Source organism: Sturnira hondurensis, unplaced genomic scaffold, assembly GCF_014824575.4.
Source record: "Sturnira hondurensis isolate 20B ecotype Veracruz unplaced genomic scaffold, ASM1482457v3 Scaffold0012488, whole genome shotgun sequence".
Lineage (NCBI taxonomy): Eukaryota > Metazoa > Chordata > Mammalia > Chiroptera > Phyllostomidae > Sturnira > Sturnira hondurensis.
Window position 1 is genome coordinate 2,716,379 of NW_028085119.1, and position 27,450 is coordinate 2,743,828.

Here is a 27,450-nt window from a genome sequence, read left to right on the forward strand (position 1 = left end):
GCCCCATGTGTGATGAAGAGGTCACCGGATCACAACCACCCCCCGTGCCCTGAATGAGGCAAGGCAGGAAGAAGCCAAATTAACAGAAACTACATATGATATGACTCGAGACGTTGTCGTCCAGAGTGAAAGGACAGTCCTTTTAATCCTTAACCACAATGGCTAGAAGACATCAGTCTATTCACACCACCGAGGCGACGTCTAGACTAATTATACAGATGCCAATTCTTTCAGTCAATTAGGCATCAGTCTTGAATGCCACTTTAATGATTACATGTGAAAGAAGAACCTCTTCATTCTCCATACAAATAATTATGCTCTTCAGAATTTTATATGGAAAAAAGTTCATTATAGTGATCAGTAACTTTTGTTTTCTGGCCAAAAACACAAGGTAAATAGTGAACTGATTATATCTTAGCCTAAGAATTTGAAGTTCAAAAGGATACTAATGATAAGTAACTTTGCAGGGTTTATGGAATTTCCCCCAAAGCGGGTATTAAAACAGTGAATTAGAGTAGTTTTGGGTTATTTAAAAACATAAAGTTTATGAAACAGTAAAGCAAATTCTCATTTAATATGATCTGCATGGTCCTCACGGTAAAAATAAAATGGCAAAATATCTAAACATCCACCCAGTAAGGGCCAGCACCCCCAAATATTTATTAGCTTTACGAATGACCAGAGTAATGCTACTTTCAGTTACTCAGCAGCATTTACTGAGCACCCACACCTGCAAGTACATACTTACTGTATCCTATCACAAGCCTCCGAAGATTCTGCAGCTTGAGTAATTTTAACCAAAAATATTCAACTTAACCCACTACAAAAAAAAAGATACTACTCTTTCAGCAACAATGAAAATAATCAATTATACAAAAATTAGGGGGAAAAGTTACAAACAAGCACTAGGCAGATTTTATAGCATAAAGTCAAACATGCAAAAATATATGTCCCTGGGCTATAAAAAGTGTGCATGCAGAGCCAAACAAATCTCCTAAAAAGCTGACAAGCATAAATTTCTGCTCCTGCGAGGTTGCAAAAATTAATTAATGTCTGAATCTCCATTTAACTCCCCAGAGAAAACTGAAAAATGGCCCCCACGATCTTCAGGAGGACTTCCGAACCCCAGACTCTTTCAGGAGCACACCGCTGAAACGGCACTCCACGCTCAGGCGCTGCACTGCCAACCCGGCCACACACCTCTGAACAGCTCTCCTTTGGGAGCAGGTTCAGAGAAGCAGCCCTAAGAGGAAACGCAATGGCATTAGATGGCCCGGAAGGAAGTGACATCTACTGAAGGGCCAGAAGTGGACAGTGGCTCCTCTAGGAGAAATGCCTAACAAGTTCTGAAACACTGGGAAGAGCAAGAAGAAAGAGAACCCAGAAAACTTCCCTGCAACAATAGGGTGCACGCTCAGGGTCATAAAAGAGCTCTCTAGGCTCTTGAATAAATAGGCACAGCTGTAATATATTATTTTATACATACAAACTCTCAGTTCTTGATTATTAACATTAAGAGGCAGGCAGTAAACAAGTCAAATTCTCACATACCCACACGCTCTGCCAATAGTCTCAGCCTTCTTTCACAGCTAAGAATTATTTCAGCAAGAGGCCACGCTGGGTTGCTTCGCTTCCTTCCTCACCTTATGTTTCAACGCTGAGAGAGGAAGTAATTACACAAGGAAAGAAGGACGGACGGTGGTGGAGGAAGATGCCTGGTGTTGGAGAAATCCACGCAGTAGCTTTGTTAAGTCCCCCTCCAACAACAGCAACTATGCCTTTGAACCTTAGGGATTCTTCTCACTCTTCTATTTGAATAAGTAAAGACCCAGGCCAAAGCTTAGCCCACGGAGCTCCTACATTTGCCTCACGGGCTGTTAAAACTGAGCATACACACCACTGGCAGAGGCGGCAGGGGAATGGCCGGCTTGGAAGCCATAAGCCCCGGACTCACCTTCCAGCTCCCCCTACTTCACTACTTGAAGCATTTCGCTCTCACCAGACAGAGGAGGGTATCAACAACGCGAGTTCTTTCCTCCCCATCCTTCACCGAGGTCATGGCATATGTGGAGTGCGGTCCTCCCAAGTCTGTAAGCTGTTGGGTGCCCTGACTTTACCCTCCACAGTAATGGTTCAGAGGGCTTCAGGGAGAAAGGTGAGAATGTATCTCAATTTCTTAAAGAAAGAGCAAAGTTTGGAGGGGGGCAAACATTTCCAATCAGAGAAAAATTAGGTGACTAGAACTGAGAATGTGTAGGCAGGAAAAAAGGGCTAAAGAAACAGCAAAAATCTAGACAAAAAGAGGGTTCACTGAAAATAGCTGGAAAAAAAGTCCGTGAGTTTAACCAGTGGTCAATCATATTACAGTGATGTTTTGTCCTATTAAGTGACAAACAGAAAGAAAAATTGAAATGGAAAAGAGATTCTCAAGGTTTTACTGAAATTTAGGAAGTCATATAATATGTAATATTTTATATGTAATTATACATGTATATGTAATACATATGTATTCTACTCAAGGTTGCAAATTTTTATTTAGACTCCTATGAAACTTCCGATCATGATGGCGGCATAGGCAGACACGGCTTGCCTCTTCACTCCACCCCATCAAAACTGCAATAAACTATAGAACAATCAACACTTAGAACTGTCAGATATCGAGTTGAATGGAAGTTTGACAACTACGAAATTAAAGAAACCACAACCATCCCGACTGGAAGGGGGCTTGCAGACATGGAACTGGCTAGTCCCTCTCCCATGTGTGGTGGATAGAAATTCAGGAGGGATATCACTGTAGTGAGGAGACCCAGCCCCCACCAGGCCCCCCAGCCCTGGGTTCCAGTGCCAGGAAGATAAGCTCCCACACTTACGAGCTTCAAAAACCAGCAGGGATTGAGTCAGAAGAAACTTCTGGAGCCCCAAGCAGTTCTTAAAGAATCCACACACCGACTCACCTACAGACTCACTTCCTCTGAGCTCCAGCACTAGGGTAGCACCTTGAAAGGCACCGGTGGCATGCAGGGAGAAACTGAAGTGTCTGGCATCAAGGCAAGCAAGACCACTGTCCCTTTTCTATACCCTCCTCCCACAGTGCTGGCAAGCTGGTGCCATATCTGAGACTTCATCAACCTGGCTAACACTGTTTGACCCACCTTAGAGATCACCAGAGACTCTGTCCCACCCAATTTATGGGCCCACCCAAGATGCTTTTCCATATGAATGGCTGGTCTTGGCTCATGCTTCACAACTTCCTAAATTTTTTCAAATATGCAATACCTGGCCTCAGTGAGACCCAGGCCTGACACAAGCAGCAGCCAGCCCAGATTCACAGCTCAACTTGGCAACACCCAGGAATCTTAGAGCTCAGCACAAGTAGCAGTCACCTCAGATTGCTTTATAGCTCAGGAAGAGTGACCCCAGGCAAAACACAGGTAAGGGCTGGCCTTGGCCCGCACCACCCAGGGAAACCCCGAGGCTAGCCCACCCAGTGGACAGCTACAGACCGAGTAGGAGCACCACCACCCTGCCCCACACAGCTGATCCTTCACAGAGGGCAGAGGTTGGTGGTCACTGGTCACAGCCAGTCCTTGCAGCTGACTGGCCTGGATAAATCCCTCTCATTGACTAACCAACAGCAATCAAGGCTCAACTAAAAGAGGAAGGTGTGCTCAGCCAACACAAAGGCTCCTTGAAGTACCCAGGTGGGGTGATAGGGGAGGCTATGCCCCTGGACCCTACAGGACACCTACTACATTAGGCCACACTACTAAGACAGAGTCAAAGCAGCTCTGCCTAATACACAGAAACACACACAGGGAGGCTGCCAAAATGAGGAGACAAAAAAAAACATGGCCCAAATGAGAGAACATATCAAAACTCCAGAAAAAGAGCTAAATGAAATGAGGATAAGCAATCTATCAGATGCAGAGGTCAAAACACTGGTCATAAGGGTGCTCAAGGAACTTAGTGAGGATCTCAACAGCATAAAAAAGATCCCGTCAGAAACAAAGGATACACTAATTGAAATAAAGAACAATTTACAGGGAAACAACAGCAGAGTGGATGAAGCCGAGATCAAATTAATGATATGGAAGACAAAGAAACAAAAAACAACCAATCAGAACAATAAGAAAAAAATCCGAAAAAACAAGGGTAATGTAAGCAGCCTCTGGGACAACCTCAATAGGTCCAACATTTGCATCTTAAGGTTGCCAGAAAGAGAAGAGAAAGAGCAAGACACTGGAAATCTACTTGAAAAAATACTGAAGGAAAACCTCCCTAATTTGATGATGGAAACAGACATGGAGTCCAGGAAGCTCAGAGAGGCTCAAACAAGATGGATGCAAAGAGGCCCACTCCAAGACACACCAGAAAATGCCAAAGATTAAAGATAAGAGAGAATATTAAAAGCAGCAAGAGAAAAGCAGGTAATTATCCACAAAGGAGTTCCCATAAGCTGGTCAGCAGATTTCTCAAAAGATACTTTGCAGGCTAGAAGGAACTGACAAGAAATATTCAAATTCATGAAAAGCAGGGACCCAACAAAGCTATAATTTAGAATCAAAGGGCAGATAAAGAGCTTCCCACACAGGAAAAAACTAAAGGAATTCATCATCACCAAATCATTATTATATGAAACGTTAAAGGGACTTATTTAAGAAGAAGATCAAAACTAAGAACCATAAAATGGCAAAAAATGCTTATCTATCAACAACTCAATCTAAAAAACAAACAAAGCCCTGGCTGGTGTGGCTCAGTGGTGGAGTGCCAGCCTTTGAACCAAAGGGCCGCTGGTTTAATTCCCAGTCAGTGCATATGCCTGGGTTGCAGGCCAGGCACCCCAGGAAAGGTAATTACACACTGATGTCTCTCTCCCTTTCTTTCTCCCTCCCTTCCCCTCACTCTAAAAATAAATAAAATCTTTCAAAAAATAAATAAAAAAACAAACTAGGAAAACAATAAGAACAGAGACAGAATCATGCATACAGAGAGCATTTCGATGGTTGCCTGATGGGAAGGAGGGTGGGGGAATAACTGAAGAGGAGAGGGGATTAAGAAGTACAAATAAGTACAAAGAATAGCCTCGGGATGTAAAGTAAATATAGGAAGTGGAGTAGCCAAAGAACTTACCCACACAACCCAGGGACATGAACAGCGGAGGGAGGATTGCCTGAGGGAGTCGGGCAGGGGGGGGGGTTCTTGCATTGAGGGGACAGAGGAGGAAAAATCAGGACAACTGTAATACCATAATCAATAAAATATAATTAAAAATAAATACTTATTTTATTTAAAATTTTTAATTTAAGCACGTAAATGAAGTGGAACTTATATATTTTTAAAAACTATCAAGAATGCCAGTCAGAGAAAGACAAATACCATATGATTTCACCCATATGTGGAATCTAATGAACAAACTGAGCTAACAAGGAAAATGGGGACAGACTCATAGATGGAGGGCAGGCTGACGCTCTCAGGGGGAAGGGTGGGTATGGGGAGTTGGGTAGTAGGTGTAGGGATCTAGCAAAAAAGAACCAGGACTCAGGGGCACGGACAACAGCGTGGTGACTGTGGGGGGAGGGATGTGTCTAGAGGTGGAAGAGGGTATAAAGGAGATAAATGGTAATGGAAAAAACACAATAAATTTTTTTGAAAAATGAATTTTGCATTACATTAAATATCATCTTTTTAAAGTTTTATATGAATTTCCAGGAAGCATCTTCTTTAAGAAATAGCATTAATGTATGCACACTGCAATTAGACAAAAGTAGGTTTAGAAGTGTTCATAGGAAAAATAACACAATAATGATTAAATAAGAATAAACTCTGTGTTTTGCCTACTCACAACTGTAAACCTACCTTTGCCCCACCCTGTATATTAATGTTATCTTCCTCCTATTCTAGGGTTTTTAAATCTGAGCTACGTGCAGCCCCAAAGACTTCACAGATAATTTTAACAGGATCCACAAGCTTGTTGAAATTAAAACCATTCCGTGCACATTTCTAGGGATCATGAACTCAGCTTTCACCCTACTCTTTAAAAAGGTCAGCGACTTACAAAATGAAAAGAAAAGCTGCTCTAGAAGAAGGCCGTATATAGGTAAGTACTGCACCTCGCAGAACACGATCTCCTTCCTGACTCCACACTGTGGACACACACACACACATTATCCAGGACAAACTGTCAACAGATCATTTAGGTATACATTTTGCTATTAAATCAATTCCGTTTGAAAGTTCTATTACAAACGGTAAGGGAAACCTTTCCAACATCGGCTCCCCCAGATGACCTAGTTATGACTTGGAAAGGGACAGGTTCAATCTGTCCCCACGTTATTTTGTTCACAGCCTCCCAGCATTCTGAAATTCTCACGACTGAAGTCTCCCACTTAGAAATATACAGTGGAAGGGCTAATACACCACACGGGTAGCTTCCTCTAGCACAGAGCAGGACGCCAAGAAAAGGGACTCTTCAGAAGAGGTCCACTGTGGTTGGTGGGACTGGCAAGAGAGAGATTAAGGGACTGCCGTCTCTGAGCTGAGGACACAATGCCGCCAAGAACCAGCTCCACCCATCGACCTTAGAGTGTGCTGCTTCTGGACTACAGGACCAGCAGATTCTTTCTTGGGGTGATCTTGCACGCTTACCTTCTCAGACCAGAAATAACGCCCAACTGCCAACTGCAGGCAGCATTTTATGATAACCTACCCACTGGTAGGTACCATCAACAGCTATTGTGTAATTCATGGCTGTCAGACTCAAAAATGCTACATATATATTTTTTCAAACCCAGCCTTTCAAATGATGACATAGTAAGAAACTGCTAAATGTATACGGATTAAAAAAATAAGCTATTGATCAAAGCCTCTGTAGTATAAATACATTTATACTTTGTTAAAATGCAAACGGCAAGTTGTTTTGACATTGTCACAAGACAAATTCATAACACAGAGATGATTTATTTTGCATATTCCCCCTCGTAGTTTAATTTCATACAAGCCATGCACAAGAACTTTTGCATAAGGTATGACAAATAATCTATGAAAGTGGAAATAACTAGAGACTTTGGAACAGGAAGGTGTTGAAAGACTGGTGAAGGTCATTCTTATGAATTGGGATAGTTAAGTTTTCTCATTCATCTCAACAATCTTATTATGTCTGTAGGAAAGCATTTCAATTTATTATGCTTTGAAAAACCTGCTTAATTTTCTTCATTACAATTGGATCTGCATATTTTGAGAATGCATTATTTATGTAGATCATGGTGCTTAATTAATTTATAGTAACACTTACGGAAATCCCACCAATACATACCATCTGCATGAAATTTTAAAACATTGTATTAACTTGTATTTAGAACATTCTCTTTGATAAAGAAATTACTGAAATCACTAAAACACCTAGCATTTCTTGTTCACTGTAATTTGAAATTCACACACCAGCTAAGTAATAGGAAATAACGTGTTTTAAAAAAACTCACGTTTTGCCATAAAACTTAAGTTTACTGCCTGCCTAGCCATTTCCGATACGTTAAATGACAAGCTGTGGTCACATTAAGGCCTGAAACTGCAGGCAAAACTGCTAATACCTCAAAAAAAGATTTCACATGGCAGTTAAAAGTTCAAAGTATAAAGCTAAGCTACTACATTCAGAGACCCACACTTAGGAAAGGTTTACACAGAGCCGGCTGCTCAGTGTTTGCACAGAGCAAAAAGATATGCTTAGCATTTCTTCCATGAAATGATGAGTGCTTAACCCTCAATATGAATGGGTCACAAAATGAAAAACGTTACGTTTAATGTTCTACCAATATCTATACATGGGTTTTGCTGTAAGAATAAAATTACTTTTAATGTTAAGCAAGCTTCACGTTAAAAGCTTAATGCCCAAAGATCACTTTATCACTGATGCAGAATGTAATTCATTTTATAAGGTACAGTATTCTTTCCTACATAGTGGTATTTGGTAGAAAACTCAGTATAAATATGCACAAAATTCACATTTTCCTGAGTTTTATGTGGTTATTTTTAAATTACAATGTGATTACATATATATTATAGATATATAATATACATATATGTGTGTGTATTTTAAAATATGTAAATATATTTTTTACTTTTCATATTTTTTAATATATATATTTTAAACTTTCTTCTACCTCACATATACTTAATACAAAATACTACAAAAGGCAATAAAATCCTTCCAATTTAAAGATATTGGAAAACAATTTCTAACTTGAGAGAACAGCCATAGTAAATACTGAAAAATGATATGCAAAAATGAATGTACATTATAGGAGCAAAACAGAAAAATAACATAGCTCCTTATAGGATGGTCTACTTTAATTATGCTAAACTGCACTATGTAATTGAAAAGAGCAACATGCCCTGCTAAACAGAGCTGAAGAGCTTTCAAAAAATTTCATCCAGCGTAATTTTGTTTTTTAATCTTTAGTAGTTAGGCACAAGACCTGAGGGGGGGGAAAATACCTACCTCAACAGTGACCTCTAGTGGACCAGTGTTAAAATGGCTATCTCAAAAAATAAAAAAAAACTTTTAAAGAAATAGAAAAACATTTACAAAACCAACACTTCCAAACACCATCAGGGACAGGGGTCAGATTAAAGGTTTTTTTAAAAAAATCTTAGCTAACATTGGCTTATAAGAGGGTAATCACAAAGGAACGGGTGCAGGAGCTGGGCAGAGACAGAGGAAGACAGACTTTGGAATAACTGTGTTTCCTCTTCAGAAACCCAAAGCCAGAACGTGGCTGTATCATCTCCATCCACTGGGACTTGGCACAACTCATCACCTACCAACCCACTACCCACCTGTATTACCAGAGTATTTGGTGCATGTTCACCATGCTTTGGGTACTTTTGTGGGGGTGAGGAGGTAAAACACAAAATAGCATCAGACAGGGCTTTTCACATCGAGAAACATATAAAATATAACATAGTTAATTATATGAAGAAATTAGTCAATAATTTCGGACCTTAAATATGCATATAAAACTAACTTTAAGTGAAGGAGTAACAGGCCTAGAAGCCGTGAGACAGAGAGAGGAAAAGAAGGCCCACGAGGTCATGGGCAGAAGCAGCACCCGTGGCTCCTTAAGGTACCAGCCTGCCCTACCTGCGGACTGTCAGGTGTCCATGAGGAGTGCCATCCCAGCACATCATTCCTCAAGTCTGAAAGGGCCCCAGTAACTCCAAAGGTGTTATGACACCAGCTTCAGGGACATAGGTAGTTTCTTTAGAACTCTCACTGTCCAGTGCATTTGAAATGAGCCCATGAGTTAGAAATGGAAGTTTGCACACCTGCTCAAGTCCCCATCTGGGGAAGCCTGAAGACCCCAGAAACCATCCAGTTCCCACCCAGCCACTTCTCCTCAGGCCAGCTTTTCCTTATCATCAACTGCTTCCTTCTATCAAATGGTTTACATAGGTAATTACTGGGAAGCCACTACGTGCTCAGCAAGAATAGGATATGAAAGAAGACAAGGACATAGTCCCGCTTTCAATAAAGCCTAAGCTGTATTTGGAGAGAAAGAGGAAACAAGAAGCAATAAAAGAACAAGAGGATGCAACACTAGTGTGAACAGTCTATGAACAGCAAGAGTTTGCTGAAGAAAGATTTCGAGTTGGCCAGGACAGTCAGGGGGTCTGGAGGGGAGGATCAGGGCAAGACCTCTGCAGAGTAGAAGAGAGGGGTCAAGGTGGCCTGGAACAGAGCTGGGCTAGGCACAGGGAAAAGAAGGCGGAAAAATCTTCCTGCAGCAGCCTGTGGGAAGAAAAGGCTGGCTGTTGGATGTAGGGCCAGAGCAGAGCTGGATCAGAAGGTGGGCAAACGCCTTCTACTGGATGTCTGCAGTGTCTCGGGGAAAGTGGTGTTTCTGAAGGGGCATCCTGGTGAGCTTTACTCTGCAAACCATTCCCACTGGGCCAAGGTGAGCCTCGGCGGAGTTCCCAGATTGTGCGTGCCTGCCTGGTCACAGCAGAAGGAAAAGGTTCACTTGATACTCGGCCTCCAGCCTCCTTAAATACGTCCTGGGCATGCATGCATCTAGGAAAGTGGTTTGCAAGCAGGGCAATTTCCCACCAACTTCTCAGTTTCCAAAGCTCATCAACACTGCCTTGGTCCGCCAGGTGTAAATTTCAGCAGTGACACTGTAATAATGCTGAACCTCTAGCAGTGATTAGCTTGACAACTTTGAAGTATTTTTAATGACAATTTTGAATTATTTTTAATGATAATTTAGAAAACCTCAATAATTTCCGCTCACAAAATCTTGGAGAATTTAAGGGTCATCAAGCCACTTTTACCTTCCCTGTGGCCTCATTTTTATTGCATCAAGTGGACCTGTCAATGTCAAAACCACCCAGTGGGAAAGCAAGTTAACTCAATGCCATAGTGTTCACATGGTCCCGCAGATACGGACTCAAGCATGTGGCGTCAATTGGTGTCCCCAGATCAAGGCCCCAGTATGAGCAAGCCAGTCATTCATTCCTTGGGTCCACAGCAGAAATGTCAGAGATTGGAATGCTGAGAGAAAAACACAAATACTTCTGCAAGATGAAAGCAGTGCTGAGAGGTTAGCTTTTGCGTCCCGGTGGTGTTAACGCAGCGTTGTCAGCCGGTCCCTATTAAAAACCCCAGAAAGTGAAAGACACTGATTACAACAGAAAGTGACAGGAGGGTGTGCTCGGCCACTTACACATAATGCATATTTATATTGCCATCAAATGGACATGTTTTCTATAAACACTTGAAAAACTGTTGCAAAGCCATTCATTCAAATGCCAGAAAAACAGTAAAAGATGCTAATTTGACCTTAGTGAAACAGACCAGGTGTCACTGACACCACTCACTGTGGCAGGAAACAGAATTTACCAAGACGATTAATTAGAGTTGACTGGATAAGAGTTTCTCAAATGAGAAAAAAAAAAACAGAGAAAAAAACAGGGAAAGAAGAAATATGAAGTTTGGATCTATTCAGTCAAACTCTTCACAGACACAATTTAACTCTGTATACGTGTCTCTAAATTAATTCCTTATCATAAGCCTGGAGAAAGAAACTGATCCATCAATCCCTGAAATTTCTATCTTTGTGGACATGTAAAAAGCAGTAAACTACTAATATCTGAAAGAATTTTGAAGAACAGATCAATTAACAATATACTAGAAATAAAGCACATTTTGCTTTTTTGCTTACATGCAAAGTCTTTCACTTTAATGACCCAGCTCTAACAATGTAAGTTTGAGAAATAGTCTTATGAACTATGTGGTCACAGCGTCAGGGACCTCTGCTCACAGACTCTTGGGGAACTGAGGCACAATGCCTTCCGCCCCTCCAAACAAACAGCACACCCCTCTGGCTGGGACTAGACTCTCAGTGGACAACGGGACCATTTGCTACAAAAAAATACAAAGAGCAAATAGAAACAGCATGTTACCTGTTACAAAACGATCACACGTGACTTGTAGCCCTCACTTCCATTTCTGCGGCCCCCGCTACTCAGATGTGACCATAGTGGCACTCAGCCTTTGCCTTCCACATACGCACTTTGTGCTAGCAATGAACTAATCTGCCTGTCTCCTTCACACGAGGGGCCCTGCCACTCTTAATGCTCAGTAATCAACAGCTCAGTGACACTGCTTCGAGCTGTGTATGAGGCACATCCACATACATTCACGGCACAAATCCCTCAAGATGACACTCTGCTCAATTTCATTGGACTCGGAAAGCTCCCAAACAAATTCTTGCCACATGATTAGAAAATCACTCGAGTCTGCAGGAAATATGGCAAGCACAAAGAAGTGACAGTCAATTAGGAATGAAAAAGGAGAGTGCGTCCCTGTCATTAAAATCTTTAAAGCCACAGCTCTAGAAATAAAACGTCCCAAATCATTCACACAAGGTATTCTTATACAAGCAGGTATCAAATCTCCTGCAAGTTAACCATGCCATGATAGTGCTGATGCCCAAGAGAAACCAGACTCAAGAATTTTTAAAATGCAGATTCAAATTTATATAATTTAGGTAGCATTGTGTTTTTTTAATTAAAAAAGGAAATTTTCAAAAGGTAAATTTTCCCTTTCAAAGAGGAAGTATAGATGAAATTTTTAAAAACTCTTATTCTAATTTTTTAATAATTTTTCATGAAATACTAAGAACGGCTTAGCAGCTCAGGTCACTGCAGCCTTTATCATCCCAGAGAAACAATGTCACTTTCTCAAGTTCACATACACGCCTGGAAAGAATCCCCACACTGGAGCAAAGCACCAAATATGGGAAGACAACATGCTCATGTGACTAGTGTCACCAAAACAAGTCTCAGGATTCCGCAAACACACACCTGTCATCAGCATTTCTAAGGAAACAGGAGTCAGTGGTATCACTATGTTACTTACAAGTCAGAAACCATGAAACAAATGATAAATGCAACTCACTTGTTAGCTTGTTGTGGCTGAGGACCAGCTGCGTGATATGGGCTAAGGAGACTGCAAAAGAAAAAAAAAAATCACAGTCAGTTAATGCACCCAAATTACAGCCACACTCCTACAAGGTAAAGTGCTAAATCATTTTCACAGTTTGAAGTGTTACCGCTCACAAAAATAGACTCAAGGATTCACATAACACTGTCTGTTAAATGTTAAACCAAATTAAGAAAAGTCATGCAATTAGCCGAGCAATCAGCACAGCAAGTTAGAGCTAATGAGATTAATGTCGCAGGACCAGACATTTCAAGGGCCAGCTAGCTCTGCTCGCAGACCTGTTTCTGCCAGCCCAGCCTCAGTGATCAGTCTCAATAAACCGTGCCAGTCGGAGACCCGCCCAGGGTGTGCAGAGGCACCGAGCCCTCACCTGGGCTAAAACCTATCACATGGGGACAAAAAGCTCCCGTAATGGAAGAATGGCAGCACCTTACTTCATCTATGCCCACTGTCAACCCAGAAATCCGTCTATGCATTATATCAGATGATCAGAATTTGAACAATTTTTCTCTAAAAAAGTTTGGTTAACATTCTAATGCACCTACAGGCTATTCGCCAGTTTTCAAACATCATGGAGGAGTAACCTGCTGAACAACGTTGGATTTGCCTAAAAAATGGCTTTTCCGACTATAAAAAAAAATAAAATGAGTACAGTTCCACCGAAATAAAAAGGCCCAACAAAAAAGGGACCTGCTCTTCATTTTATTCTGGGTTATAAAACTTCACTGTGTGACCAGCATACATACATACATACATACATCATACATACATCATACATACACACACAGTATGTTACTGCAACTAAAAAGGCAGTAGAGCTGTTTCCTTAAGGAGATGAGAAGAAAAACTCTTTTCAAGAAGGGTCACGGTGTTAAACCACCCCAGGCTTAGAAGAAAATATGTATCACTCCTGACCACAACTATTGAGTGTTTTTTCTTTTTTTAACCATCACAAAGCTATAGAAAACTTCAAAATACAGAAGACCTATTTTTCTGCCCTGAGCCATTGAATTTAAGCTCCTGGCCTAGCCCCCCATAAACTCTGGGACATTCTTATAAAGACATTCTCCTGTGTGACCATATCACAGCTTTCAATGTCAAAACTGAAGTAAGATGCTACATCATTACCGTCTAATCCTCAGCCCTCATCTGAGTCTCACCAAAGCTCCGATCATTGAGAAGAAAGATCCCGGCCAGAATCCGTGGCGCAGGCAGCGGCTGCCAGGTCTCTTCAAGCCACCTTTACCTCAAGTTTCTCTTTTCTCGACAGGAACAACCACCATGGCAATCGTGTAGCTTGCAGGCCACGTGTTATTTTGTAACATACCCTCCCTGTGGATTTGTCGTTAGTTTCCTGTTTAGATTTCTGCTAAGCATCTTTAGCAGGAATATGGAAGAAATGCTATGCTTTCGTTGTATCCTGTCAGGCAGCACACAATCTTCATTTGACCACTTACCTTGATCACTTGTGCCTGCCAGGCTTGTGCACTGTCAGTTTATTTTTTCCCCTCTGTGATGAGTATTTTTGTGGGGCAGGCGGAAGGGAGGACTTTATTTATAAGTATCCTGTTCCACATGCATTTCATGGTCCCAGCCAGGGTAATTTGGACCCTCATGGGACATTTGGCGATGTTTGGGAACATTCTGGATTCCAACAACTATGGCCACTAAAAAATGTAAACTTTCGTATGTGGCTTGTATTATATTTCTTTTGGATAGAACTGCTCTAATGCAGTGGCATCCAGAAACCAGGGGCCAGGGATGCTGCTCAGCACCCTACAGTGCAGCCCCCACAACAGACGCATCCCGTCCAAAATATCAACACAGTTGCTGCGGAGAATCTCACTTTATTTATTTATTTAGGACAGTTTTGTGGTCTCCTATCTAGTCAATGGATTATAGTCTATCATCATTACGGACGCTGGTATCCAGACTGACCCGGCTGGCCAGTGGGAGCCTGTCCAACCTGGCTGCAGAGTCCCTTCGACACGTCCCGTCACTCGGAGCACTGTCTGGCTTTCTGGCACAAGACAGTCAAGCTCATCTTGTGCTTCTTTTGCCATAGCCCTGGAATTAGCCATTTCTGTAATAAGCTGTGGTTCCTTTTTTGTGGAAAATGTGCACATAAGCCAAAATCTGGGCACTCGGTGTGTGCACTGCCATCCGGGGCTCAGGATTCTCAGCCCCTGGCAGGGGGAGTGCTAGAGTACACAGGCAGTGCACACCCCTCTCCCCATATACTGACTTTGCTATTATCGTTTTGAAAACCATGAGTTCACACCAACAACCCAATTCCATTCAGCATGAACCCATTCATTCAAGTTTCCTTCCTTTCCATATGTGCAATTCCCTTCCCTAAGAGTCCATCTTCCATCACCTTTAACCTACTTACTTATTTCACCAATAGCTCTCTATTGGTGAATTATCCTACATAGAATTATGTAGGATAGAATTATCCTACAGCTCTACCCCTATCTGCAGGGAAATTTGGAAGTCTGATACTGGTTCTTGGTCAAGATCGGGATGAGCAGGTTAGCTAGAGATGTTCTGTTTAAAGTTGAAAGTGCCCCACTGTGCCCCGGGCCACCTTGTTCCCATGTTTAGGGACATGCAAACTGATGGCTTATGCCAGGCTACAGGCACATGACCAGTTGGGCATAAAGGACACTGCTGGACACTTCTGACTGGGCTTTCCCGAAACCTTAATTTCTTAATGTCTTAATGGTTCATATCTAGAGACAAAATATGTTCCAGGCAGCTAAGAATCCACCCTAAGGAATCACCACTGAGACGCTCAGGCCCCGGAGGCTCACCTGTGTTTTCTTATTCCTGCTAAGCCATATATGAGCAGACTCTGGATTCTTCTGAGGCCTTTCAACTACCCAGTGTAGTGACGCAGTAACTGACTCCCCTCCACCCCTTCCTCCCACCCGGACACCTACTCTGTTCAGACACACCCTCCTCACCTGCCTCCACCCTCCTCACCTGCCTGGCTTTGGACCTTCCTGACCAGGCTCATCACCCCACCAAGACACTCTCCCCACCCCACTCAGGTTCCCACCGCTGCTCTAAGTCACACCTCTTTTTCTGTTCCATGTACTGGGGTTAGGACTAAACAACTACGGAAGGAGGAAGAAAAAGGAAAAGTAGGAGAACAGCATTTTTTGCGGTTTTTAAGAGTCAAAAATGGTGTCTTCACACATGACATTTAAGATTTTAGACACTGCAAAAACAGTTCATACATTTTTACTTATCAGTTACAATTTTCTTGTCCATCAAATAGTGTTCCCTTATCTCTGTTATATAGTTTGATAAAAAAAAATCTCAAAGAACTTACCCTCCTACCTAACCAGATGAAATAGAGTCATAGTTCAGATTATGACCACGTTCATGTGAGAACAAACCACAAATAGTAACAGTTACAAAAAACAGTAGTTTCTCATTTACACAGAAGCCAGCTAAGATTAGGGGTTTTATTACGTAGAAGGGTGGGGCAAATTATCACCAGCAGACAACTAGCCACCTCATGCATTAGCAGACTACTCCATTTAAGTGCCACAGAAATCAGCTGTGGTTACAAAAGAACACTGATGTTGCTACATTACTGCCTTAAGTTTTCCGAAAATACCACAAAACTTACTAATTAAAAAGAAAGAAATTTTGCTCTTCTCCTAGGTAACAATGAAAAATTAATTAGGGAAAGCTGGTTCTTTCTAATCATTTCACTGTGTCATTTCAACAAGCATTTAGCAAGAAAGAAAGTGTTAAAACTTGTTTGTTTTTTTTTTAATAGAGAACAGAAATCCAGTTGTGGCTTTAGCAGATCACATCATTAGAATGTATTTTTATCTTCCTCACTCTTGTTACAGGGCTACATGCTAAAAGTACGTAAGAGGGAGAAAAATTAGGAGAAAAGAAAAAGTTAATTAAAAAATCTTGAAGTAAATACTTAGGGCAACAAAGCACTCCTTGCTCAATCTATAGGGAGAGAAGTACCGATGAACAGCATCAAAGTCAAGGGGCCAATAACAAAGCCTGGCAGGAGCAACAATGAGGGAGCTGAGAAGGGACAGGCAGGGCTGTCTGCAGGGCCACCAGGCCCTCCCACTTGGCCACGTGATCCACCGTGAGTGGCACCGTTAAAAAGGAGGGGAGGAGCATTTTCTTAATCCGGTGAGGCTTTGTTTGCCCGCAACTGTCAGCGTGGCTCAAAGAAACTCAGAAAAAGGAAGGGGGAAAAAGGTACACCAAAATAGAAGAAATTATTTTAAAGTACAAAAGCCGCTCTAGTCAAACATTTTGGGAAAATGGTAGCGGCCGCACCCAGGGGCCTGCGCTGCTAACCTGAGTCGCACAGTGGGAGACCTTCTGCGTGTGAACCGCACTCCTGGTCCTGCTGGTCATAAACTGTGGAGAACGAGCACCACCAGAACACTGAGATCTGTTATTAAAGTTCCTAGAGCAATATTAAACTCTTCTTCGCCCAGCCATTTTCAAAGCAGAGTATATTTCCAGAGCCAACTAAGTGACTAAGGGGCACGCGGACATGCACAGACGAGCATTGCCACGCAGTCCCTGCCTCTCCGTCTCTAGCCTTTAACCAGGGGTCTGGGTGAACACCGTATCAGGCCAAAACGAACGAGGGGAACAGAATATTGGGAGGGAGGTGTCTGAGTAAAGGGGTGACGGGGTGGGGATGCTGGCACTGTATGTCGGATTGGTGATCATCTGCTATCCAGACAAAAAGGAAATCAGCAGGAAAAGGCTCAGAGAGAACCTGGTTTGTTCAAAAATGTCACAAGTAGGACAATCAAGGACTCACTGGCTGGGTATTCATGGAGCACGCTGAGAGTGCCAAGTGTCTGCCTTGGAGACCCTTAGGGAAGTAATGTGGACCATGGTACCCTGCTTAGCCCGGGGCCGCCTTGGGTTGTGTCTGCTGCTCCTCTCAAAACTACCCTGGTTTGGGTAACAAACTGCACACTCACTCATTTTAGGGAACACAGAACATGTACCCAAACCCTAACAGGATCCTGGACAAAAGAGAACATATCAGCAAGGATAATGGCAGCTCAGGAGGGAATGACTGCTTGTGGGATGGATGACACACCCAAAAATGCTGCAGGGCAGAGGTACGCCAGGCCCTGAAGCTAGACTTGAAGACACAGGGAAACTGGAGGTTATGAAGCAGCCGCTGCTTCCATATCTGAGCAAAGAGATGGAAACCAGGGAAGGTACAGGACTGGAGGTACAGCCAATGTTTTAATGAAATAAAATCAGAAAAATCAAAGGACTAAGTAAACACCTCTAGAAAAAGAATCATCTTTTCTAATGACACATGGAGCAAGATATTATTATTTAAAATATGTTGTTTTTTTCCTCTTTCTTCAGCATAAAAGTAGGCAGCATCAGAAGAGAAAAATAAGCATGATGAATCCACAGTGCGCTAAGATGAAATCACAGACTAGCTTTCAAAATAGCCCAACATATCACAAAGATGCGGCACGCTGGAAATTGTCTCTGCAGTTCCATTCTGGCAAATTAGAAAGCAAATTATTCCTCGGGTAGCACTTTAAGAGAGGGTAGACAGTTCTGGCTCTACACCATGACATTTACTTCCAGAGGAAAAAACACGGCACAGATGCCACTAGGGGAATGAGAGTCAGAGACACACAAAGCAGCATGAGGCTTAAAAGTTCCCGCAATCTTGTCACAGGTCAAAACCGGCCACCTTTGGGTTGCAAATGAAAGGTTCTGAAACATCACTCACAAGAACTGGACTGCAGCCACCAGGTCACGCCACAGGCTGCATTGTGCACTGAAGCAATTGTAAAATCAGTGCTATCATCAGAAGGCAAATGGTTTACCCCTTCTTGAGAGCTCTCGCGGTACCAAAGATTGCTACGATCCAAGAGCCACCATACCCCCCTGGGATATTCAAAGACAGCCACCTTGTTTGACCACTCCACGGGACACCATTCAAATCCTGTGCTATCCCAGGAATTACACTGCAAATAGTACTGTATGTTAACATGTTTCCTCCCAAAGTGGTACACCAAAAAGAATTAAGTTGAACTCAGAATGAAGGATGGTCCAAATGGCTTTTCCATTTTGGCTCCCCAGTAGGCTGGACACAGCAACAGCCCTAAATAACCTTGATTCAGGGACTCCACGGGGATGTGGGAGTTGGCCAGGTGTCAGCGTCAGGCAGCAATGCTGACCAATTTGGGTTTCGTGTCTCCACGTCGCATGATTAAAATGCCTTCCCATGTCACACAACGGAAGTTATTTCACCCTTGGTGGTAGGATATAGATTCGGATCTTCTTAAATATGCAGCTTCTGACAATAAATTAAAGTGAAGACAGACAATAAAATGTTTGGTACCAAGATATAATACAAATATCATATTCATCAACACGCTCAGAATCAGAAAAACATTTCTTTCGAATTCTGTTTAGAATTTAAAACTTCAAAGAGAAAATTGCCATGGTATGAAAGCCTTCCTTTACTTCACAACTAATTATTTTGGAGAGTGGGAAACTCTTTAGGAGCAAGTTTTCAAAATTGATTACTTGGCTGAATTCTATTTACAGATAAAGGGTCTATCAACCATAATTAATTGCTCTTTCACTCAACAGAAAGCAATTCATCATATGCAGTCATGGGGGGTTAGTGATACTTCCTTCTATAAGTAATAAGCACAGAGAATTCGCATGTGAGGACCTCCCATGAATTGGTCATTGATGGGGGGCTTTGCATCATTTGGGACATTCGGTTAAAAGACAGCAGACCCAGGGGACTGAGTTATTAACAATGTGGAGCCCATGTTATTCCCATGTTATTCAACCACACTTATGCAGAGACAAACTGCATCTCTGAAGCTGCCTCGGAAAATGAAAGCAAAAAACATATCTGCCTGAGACCCACAGTCTTTAACTGCTCATGAAGTCTCAGTAGGAAAAGATGACCCAATACTCAGTAAATTATGACCATTCTGCAAGACTGCTTGCCCGGTACGAGAGGGATGGAACACGAGGGAAGCACAGGTACTGCCCTCAACAACCTTCTCTGTAATACGGTGCCCTCCTTACCTGCAGTTTTGCTTTGCAGTTTCAGTTACTCACACACACAGTCTGAAATATTAAATGGAACATTCCAGAAATAAACAGTTCCTAAGTTTTAAAACTGCCCACCATTCTGAGTCACATGAAATCTTTTGAGTTCCACTTGGTCCCGCCTGGGACGTGAGTCACGCCTCTGTCCAGTGTCTCCATGCGGCAGAGCTCCTGTGTTTTAGTCCGTCAGTAACTGTCTCCATTATCTGATGAGTGTCGCGGTATCCCAGTCACCCTATCCTACTTAATAATGGCCACAAGTAGTGACAGCTGCAATTCGGATGTGCCAAAGAGAAGCCATAAAGTCCTTCCACAAAGTGAAAAGGTGAGTACAGTAAAACCTCTCGAGAGAGAGCTCACACTCACACGGCTTTTATTGTAGTTATTGTTAGGGTTGCTGTTGTTAGCTATTGTTCATTTCTTGCTGTGCCAATCGTTAAACTCTATCACAGGTATGCATGTAAGGGAAAAAACATATATAAAGGGTTTGGTACTGTCCGTGTTTCAGGAGCATGCACTGGGTCTTGGAACACACCCTCTGCAGGAAAGTGGGGACCACTGTGTATGACAGGCAAAGAACTAATGTTCTTAACACATAATGATTCTCCCCATTGGTAAAATGGAAAAAAATATGCTGCTCCTCAACTACAGGATAATGTCAGTAGTATCTGGTACAGAGCCAACACTCAAAAATGACAGTTATGATCAATAGTTAGAAAATTCTGCATTTGCTCAGCCGACACACAGGCCATCCTGAAGATCTCACTGGGGGAGCTCTGTGGAGCAGGGGGTTGGGGGTAAAGAGTCTAATGGTGTCGAGGGGGCGTGGAGACGAGGGTTTGTGAGTGCTGTCTAGGTTACCTTCCTTTGCTGGATCTGGGGATGCGGCTGGAGCAGATTGTGGGGAGAGGCATGAGGCCAGGAGGAAATCTAGGGAGACCCTGCAGCTGGTCAGAAAGAAACCACCCTAGTTCTGAGCTGGGGGCAGCCGAGGAGTATCAGTTCACCAGACTAGTTATCTGAGACTGGAGAAGGCAGCACCTGGAGGTCAGGATAGGGAATGACATGGGAGAGAAGCTCGAAGTCAAGGGTAACAACAATGATGAACCGTCAGTGAGACCAAATCATGGGTGCAGGTGAAGACAGGAGGCAAAGGGGTTCTCGAGTGCGGTCCTGAGTGGCTGCTGAAGGCCTTGCAGCTCTCCGGGCTCCAAGAGCCACCTCTCCTGCAGGCAGCAGGTCTAGATTCCACTCTCCCTGCGTCTGAAGGGGGCGTGCCTTTCCACACAAACGCAGGCTCTAGGCTGAGGTAAGAGGTACGGAGGGAGGCGGAGGTGGAAGCTGCTCGAGGAAGGAAATGAGGAATCAGAGAGATGCCTCACCGCAGACCCCGAGAAGCAAACGTGCCTGTGCCCACCAGCTGCCTCGTTCATCTCCAGAGAGACACGGGAGCTGAGAACGCACTGCATTGTCAGAACAGGACGCCACGCCGTTCGATACTGCTCACATCCTCATGTGGGGAGAAAAATGAACTTACAGACTAATCCCCTTATATCCCCCGGATACCTTAAATGCCATACGGTGGGGCCACTTGGGGACACCTGTTTGCTGTGCTTGTTTGGCCAGTAACAAACAGGGTCAGCACGAGCCAGTTTCTGGTTTGAAAACAGCCTTCAGAGAATTCTCTGCTCACTAGCCCTGAAACCACAGGCAAGTTACTCCATCTCTGTGCCCCATTTTTCTCATTTAAAACTGGGAGAGAAAGAGTTAAAAACAGTACTATCCTATGGGGTTATTATGAGGAGGAGATGAGGTAACAAAGTTTTGACAATTGTGCTAGCCACATTTTAAGAACTTGGTAAACATTACCTAGTAATGTTATTCCCGTACTTTATTTTAATGTTTTTGAGTCTAATGAGTGGCTATAAGGTGACCAGCATAGAGTACGGATGTAGCAGGCATCACACAAATATTAGTTCTTTCTTATCTCCTTTTCAAAATTTGTTTCACAGAATCGATAATTGAATTCAGACTTTCACTTCAAAATGAGGTATCTATGCTCTAGCGAACCCAGTAAGTTTTATCAGAGTCACGTGACTACAACCTGGGCCTCAGGCTTTGCTTTTTGAGTGACTTTCTCTAACTGTCATATGTCATTCAAAATAGAAATACATTTTCCCATTCAGGTTTATTCTCATTTTGTTATGACAGGAATTTCCGCCATCTGGAGAAGAACACTCCACCCAGGTGTGAACTTGTTTCCCATTCCGGAAGAAGGCAGCTGAAGATCTAGAATCTGGCAACCTTGGCTGCAGCCTCAGTCTGTTTCTGGTATCTGTGGAACCTGACAAATCACCTTACTTCTCGGGGGCACAGAGTGCCTTTACCTGTGAATGAGCAGTTTACCTTTTTGATTTCTAGGGTTCTACAACTGATTTCTAAAAATACACCTATTTTATGTTACACAAATAAAATAGTTTGTGCAAGAAAAATTAGTCAACACAGACAACCCAAAGAAGGAAGGGAAGGAGGAGGGAAGGGAGAGGTAGGTAGGTAGATAGGGAATAAAACTGACTCTGGACCTTGAAGATTTTACTGACCCCGAGAAAACTTCCAAGCATTTCCCCTTTAATGGGAACTTCAAATCAGCTCACCTCCTTCACAGCACTTACATTCTAGAATGCGCCATGGCCTTTCACTGCCTCCCTTACTACAGTTGTCCCCCTTCTGCACAGAGGCGGTGTCCCAAACCCCAGGGGATGCCTGAAACCACGGCCAGGACTGAACCTTATACACACTGAGATTTTTCCTACACATACACACCTATGATAAAGTTTAATTTATAAATTAGGCACAGAAGAGGTTACCAACTATAATGGTAAAACAGTTCATTATAACAATATACTGTAAGAAAAGTTATATGAATGTGTGTGTGTCTCTCTTTCTCTCTTCAAAATATCTTATCAACTGGACTCCCGCCTTTTCCCTTACAAGAAGTACTTTGGGGCTTCTCTCTGGGACCTGTAAACCTAAGTTGCTGGCATCACTACTCTTGTGCCTTGGGGCATTAATCAATGGTCACAGAACACAAGCACTGCGACACTGCAACAGGTGACGGTAACAACGGCTACTTGGTGACCGACAGGCAGGGAGCACACACAGCATGGAGACAGGCGTCTCCAAACCTGGAGGACCTGGAGACGGAGATGATCCAGGTCCAGGGTGGGTGGGTGGAGGGAGGTGGCAGGAGAGATCTTCACAAGACTCAGAACAGCAGACAATACAAAGCTTATGAACTGTTTATTTCTGGAATCTTTCATTTAGTATTTTTGGACCAAGGATGACCACAGGGGTAACTGAAACCACAGCAAATGAAACCACAGATAAAGGGGGACCACTGTGAGTTTCCAACAGATCCCCCATTTTGGTGATTCTTTCCTTCCATTTAAAAAAGTATGAAAGACAGTACTCCACGGCCCAACAATTCTTTTCCTGGGCCTACAACCAACAGCAAAGAATCTATGATTCCTCCAAAGAAACAAGTACTCTTCAGTTCACAGCAGCACTATCCAGAGCAGCCCCAGCCTAGAAATGACCCACATGTCCGTCAACAGCAGATGAATGAAAACCTGATGGGGTCACTCACTGGGTCTATAGCCAACTTCACAGTGTGAAGGGATCTCATGAACGCGCTGCTGAAAAAGAGAATCAGACACTCAAAAGTGCACACTGCACAATCCTTTGTTTTCATGATACATAAATACAGGCAAAACTAATTATACTTTCAGAACCAGGACAATCACTGAGAGGACAATGAGTGGGCGGTGCAGGGGCCCTGGGTGCTGACCATTTCTTGGTCTGAAACTACATCAAGCTGTACTGTCTCATATACACCTATCCATACAAATACCTCCAAGTTTTTTTGAAGTAGTCTTTTTTAAAGTATGTGTTTTGAAAAGAGGGTTCCCCTGTCCTCTGCCAATCAGCAGGAGCACAGGCGGGTCCACCTCTGTGGACATCCAGGAACATGTTCCTAACTCCATACGGGATGACTAGCCCACACAGGCAGGTGCCCTTTCTTCTAGGACAGGCCCGGTTTGCCATAAACGCTCAGGAACTAGAACTCGCTGAATTAGCTGTTTTACTCCTGTACATGCGAGAGCCTGTCAAAAACGTCCGTGCAATAAACAAGGCGAGGTGGCACAAGCTAAGAACACAGCTTCTGACGTCTGACTGCGTGGGTCCCAATCCTGGCTCTACTGCTTATTAGCTGTGCGGCTCAGAGCAAGTTACGTAAGCTCCAGAAATCTGTTTCCTCAGGTAAAAGCTGTTCCTAAGGCTGTGGTATTGTGTATGGCAGCCTATCAAACTAGTAATTATTATATTATCACTTGTCTTTTTGGCTTTATCAGCATTTCAAATCCAAAATAATCTTTCACAATGTTAAACATCACAGGTTGATGCCCAAAGGGGAAACAGCAAATTCCATTCACCCACCTTTTACTGTGAAACGTATTAACTAATCAGAACCATTCTATTTAGAATGGTTCTGGGACATGCAGCAGAGGCTTCAGGCCCACACTGCAGTTATGAAATACCCCAGTATTAAAGATGCTTTGGATCAGAGAGACTGTGAGCTTCTTAGATGAGGTACCATAAAAGATAATATATCTCTTTACTAGAAGAAAGAGTCAGGACCAGAACGAGAAAGCAACTGCTCAAGCAGGAGTGAATGATAGTGAGTGTGGGCTGAGGAAGCCTAAGGAAACTGCAGAGGCTCAACACTGACTCCTGCTGGTCAGGCACTTGATCTACATGACCTGTTCCTAGACCACACTTTTTCTCCTATTATTTATTTATTTATTTTACTGAGGTGACATTGATTTCCAAGATTATATACCAGTAGGTTTCAAGTGTACATTTCTATACTACATCTGTATATGGCACTGTGTGCCCACCACCTTAAGTCAACCATTTCCCAATATCATATATTAGGTGCCCCCCACCCCAACCCTCTACCCCTTTCCCTCTTGCAACCAGCACAATGCTGTCTGTGTCCATGAGTTTCAGTTTTATATCCCACATGGGAGTGAAATCAGATGGTTCTTATCCTCTTCTGACTGGCTTATTTCACTGAGCGTGACAGTCTCAAGGCATTACACCACAGAGCTACAATAATCAAAACAGCATGGTATTGGCAGAAAAACAGACAAAGATCAATGGGTCAAAAAACATCAATGGAACAAAACTGAGCGCCCAGATATAAAACCACACATACGTGGGCAGATCATTTTTGACAAAGGAGCCAGAAACAAACAATGGAGAAAAGGAAGCCTCTTCTCTGATCATTAGTGGTACTGAGCATCTTTTTATCTGTATATTAGCCATCTGTATATCCTCTTTGGAGTAATGTCTATTCAGGTCCTTTGCCCATTTTTTTAATTGGATTGTTTTTTGTTTTCTTGTGGGGTTGAGTTTATAAGTTCTTTATATATTTTGGATGCTAGCCCCCATCAGAAGTATCAGCAAATGTTCTCCATTTCACTGGGTTGTCTTTTTATTTTGTTGATGGTTTCCTTTGCTGTGCAAAATCTTTTTATTTTGATGTAATCCCATTTGTTTATGTTTTTCTTTTGTTTCCCTTGCCTGAGGCAATATATCAGAAAAAATATTGCTATGAGCAATGTCTGAGATTTTACTGTTTTCTTCTAAGATTTTTATGGTTTGGGGGTCTAACATTTAAGTCTTTAATCCATGTTGAATTTATTCTTGTGTGTGACATAAGAAAGTGGTCTAGTTTCTTTTTTTTTTTTGCATGTCTCTGTCCAATTTTCCCAACACCTCCCACCTGTCAGCATGGCTATCACCATCAATAAACCAACCAACAATGCGTGCTAGTGAGCATGTGGAGAAAGGGAACCCCCTTCTGCACTGCTGGGGGGAATGCAGACTGGTGCAGCCACTGTGGAAAGCAGTACGGAGATACTGCAAAAAAAATTAAAAACTGGAATTGCCTTATGACCCAGCAATTCCACTTCTGGGAATTTATCCAAAGAAACCAAAACACTAACTGGAAAGAACATGAGCACCCCTATGTTCACTGCAGTGTTATTTACAATAGCCAAGATACAGCCCAAATGTCCATATGTAGATGAGTGGATAAAACAACTAGGAGACATTTATACAATGGAATACTACTCAGCCATAGAAAAGAAAATTTTACCCTTTGTGACAGCATGGGTGGACCGGGAGAACATCATGCTAACTGAAATAAGCCAGTCAGAGAAAGACTAATACCATGATTTCACTTCTTATGTGGAGTCTAATGAACAAACTGAACAAGCAAAACAGAGACTGACTCATAGATAGCAGGATGCCAGCTCTGGGGAGAGGTTAGAGGGTGGAAAGATCGCGGGAAAAGGACTCATGGACATGGACAGCAGTGTGGGGATGACAGTGGGTGGGGTAAGGAGTATAAGGAGGAAGAAGGTAATGGAAAAGATAATTTTTTAATTTTAAAAAAGAGAAAAGAAAAGCCTCTTCAATAAATGATGCTGGGAAAATGGGAAAAGCCAGGTTTGTATGACCTCAAAAAACAAAAAAGTAAATCAACCTGCGCAGACTTGCCACTCAATGGAGCAACGGGCCTTTACGTGATGTAAAGAAATCAATTCTAGTTTTTGCTTTGTAATAGTAGATCTTAGGTATCTAGATGGGACTTCTCTAAATCAAGTTCATGTAGATTCATGAAAAAAGGATCCAGGACCTCGCTTTCCATTATTATCCGTATCAACTCCAGAACTGAATATCACAATTAAAAGCTGGCTATAATGGCAAAGCAACAGGTGTTACGGTTTTTTATAAAACCCTTAACTACTTCTGATCCATTAAATAGCTTACAGCTTTCTTAATACAGCTAGTATTAATTTACCACTGGAAAATTTAAAGATTCAACAGGGAGGAAGCTCCCAAAGATTCACTTTACATAATGTCCATCACAAAAAGAAAAACAAAAAACATTCAATGAATAGCTATTGGATGGCACATGGTATCTTAATAGTTGAAAACCTGGCAACAGTTTTTATGCTTGATGTCTGTCATTCTCAAGCGACACAAGTACAACTAAAATCCTGTGAAACACAGGTGGCTGCTGTCCCCCAGCTGCCTCCGGTGCTGGCCGCGGCTCTGAAGGGCGGCCGTGTGTGAGGCCAGTGTTTCCTCCCAGCCCCACCCAGCGACACGCCCATCTAATGGCGAAGCCTCCATCCGTGAGGAAGGAGCACTGGCTGCCCCGACAGGATCAAAGGGTGACACAAGCAGGTGCAGACCACGGGAGAAGTGCCACGACCAAGAATTCCAAAAACTGCGTATTCTATACAATCACAGACAAAACAGAGTTGAAAATATAACAGCGAATATTAAGACTAATATGGGCCATGCGATAGACCGCATGTTCGTGTTTCCCCCTAAAATGCACGTACGGAAACCTAACCCCCCTTTTGTGATGGTGTTAGGAAGTGGGACCTTGGGGAGGTGATGAGGTCATGAGGGTGGAGTCTTCATGAAGTGGAGATTGGTACCCTAATAACGACTCCAAAGACATCCCTCGTCCCTTTAACCATGTGAGGACACCGTGAGGAGATGGCTACCTCTGAAACAGGAAGCAGGTCCACACACTGAGTCTGCCCGTGCCTTCCTCGTACACCTCCAGGCTCCAGAACCGTGAGCCACCCGGCCTGCGGTACCCCGTCAGCGCAGGCCAAATGAACGGAGACACGCGAGGTGGGACCTGGGCACTTTAATGATGACTCAGAACAATTCTATGAGGTAGCTGC

General features: G+C 42.9%; 1 protein-coding gene across 2 annotated transcripts in view; it reads right to left on the reverse strand.

Annotated features, from left to right (window-relative positions):
* The window catches only part of RSU1 (Ras suppressor protein 1), a 177,600-nt gene that overhangs the window by 143,796 nt on the left and 6,354 nt on the right, over nucleotides 1–27,450 (reverse strand). The window contains exon 3 of one of the 2 annotated variants that reach the window (XM_037060771.1): nucleotides 12,455–12,505. The exons of the other annotated variant lie outside the window; for it this stretch is intronic. Coding sequence (XP_036916666.1) covers nucleotides 12,455–12,505 — 51 coding nt within the window. The remainder of the gene's footprint in view (nucleotides 1–12,454; nucleotides 12,506–27,450) is intronic. 2 annotated transcript variants of the gene reach the window in all.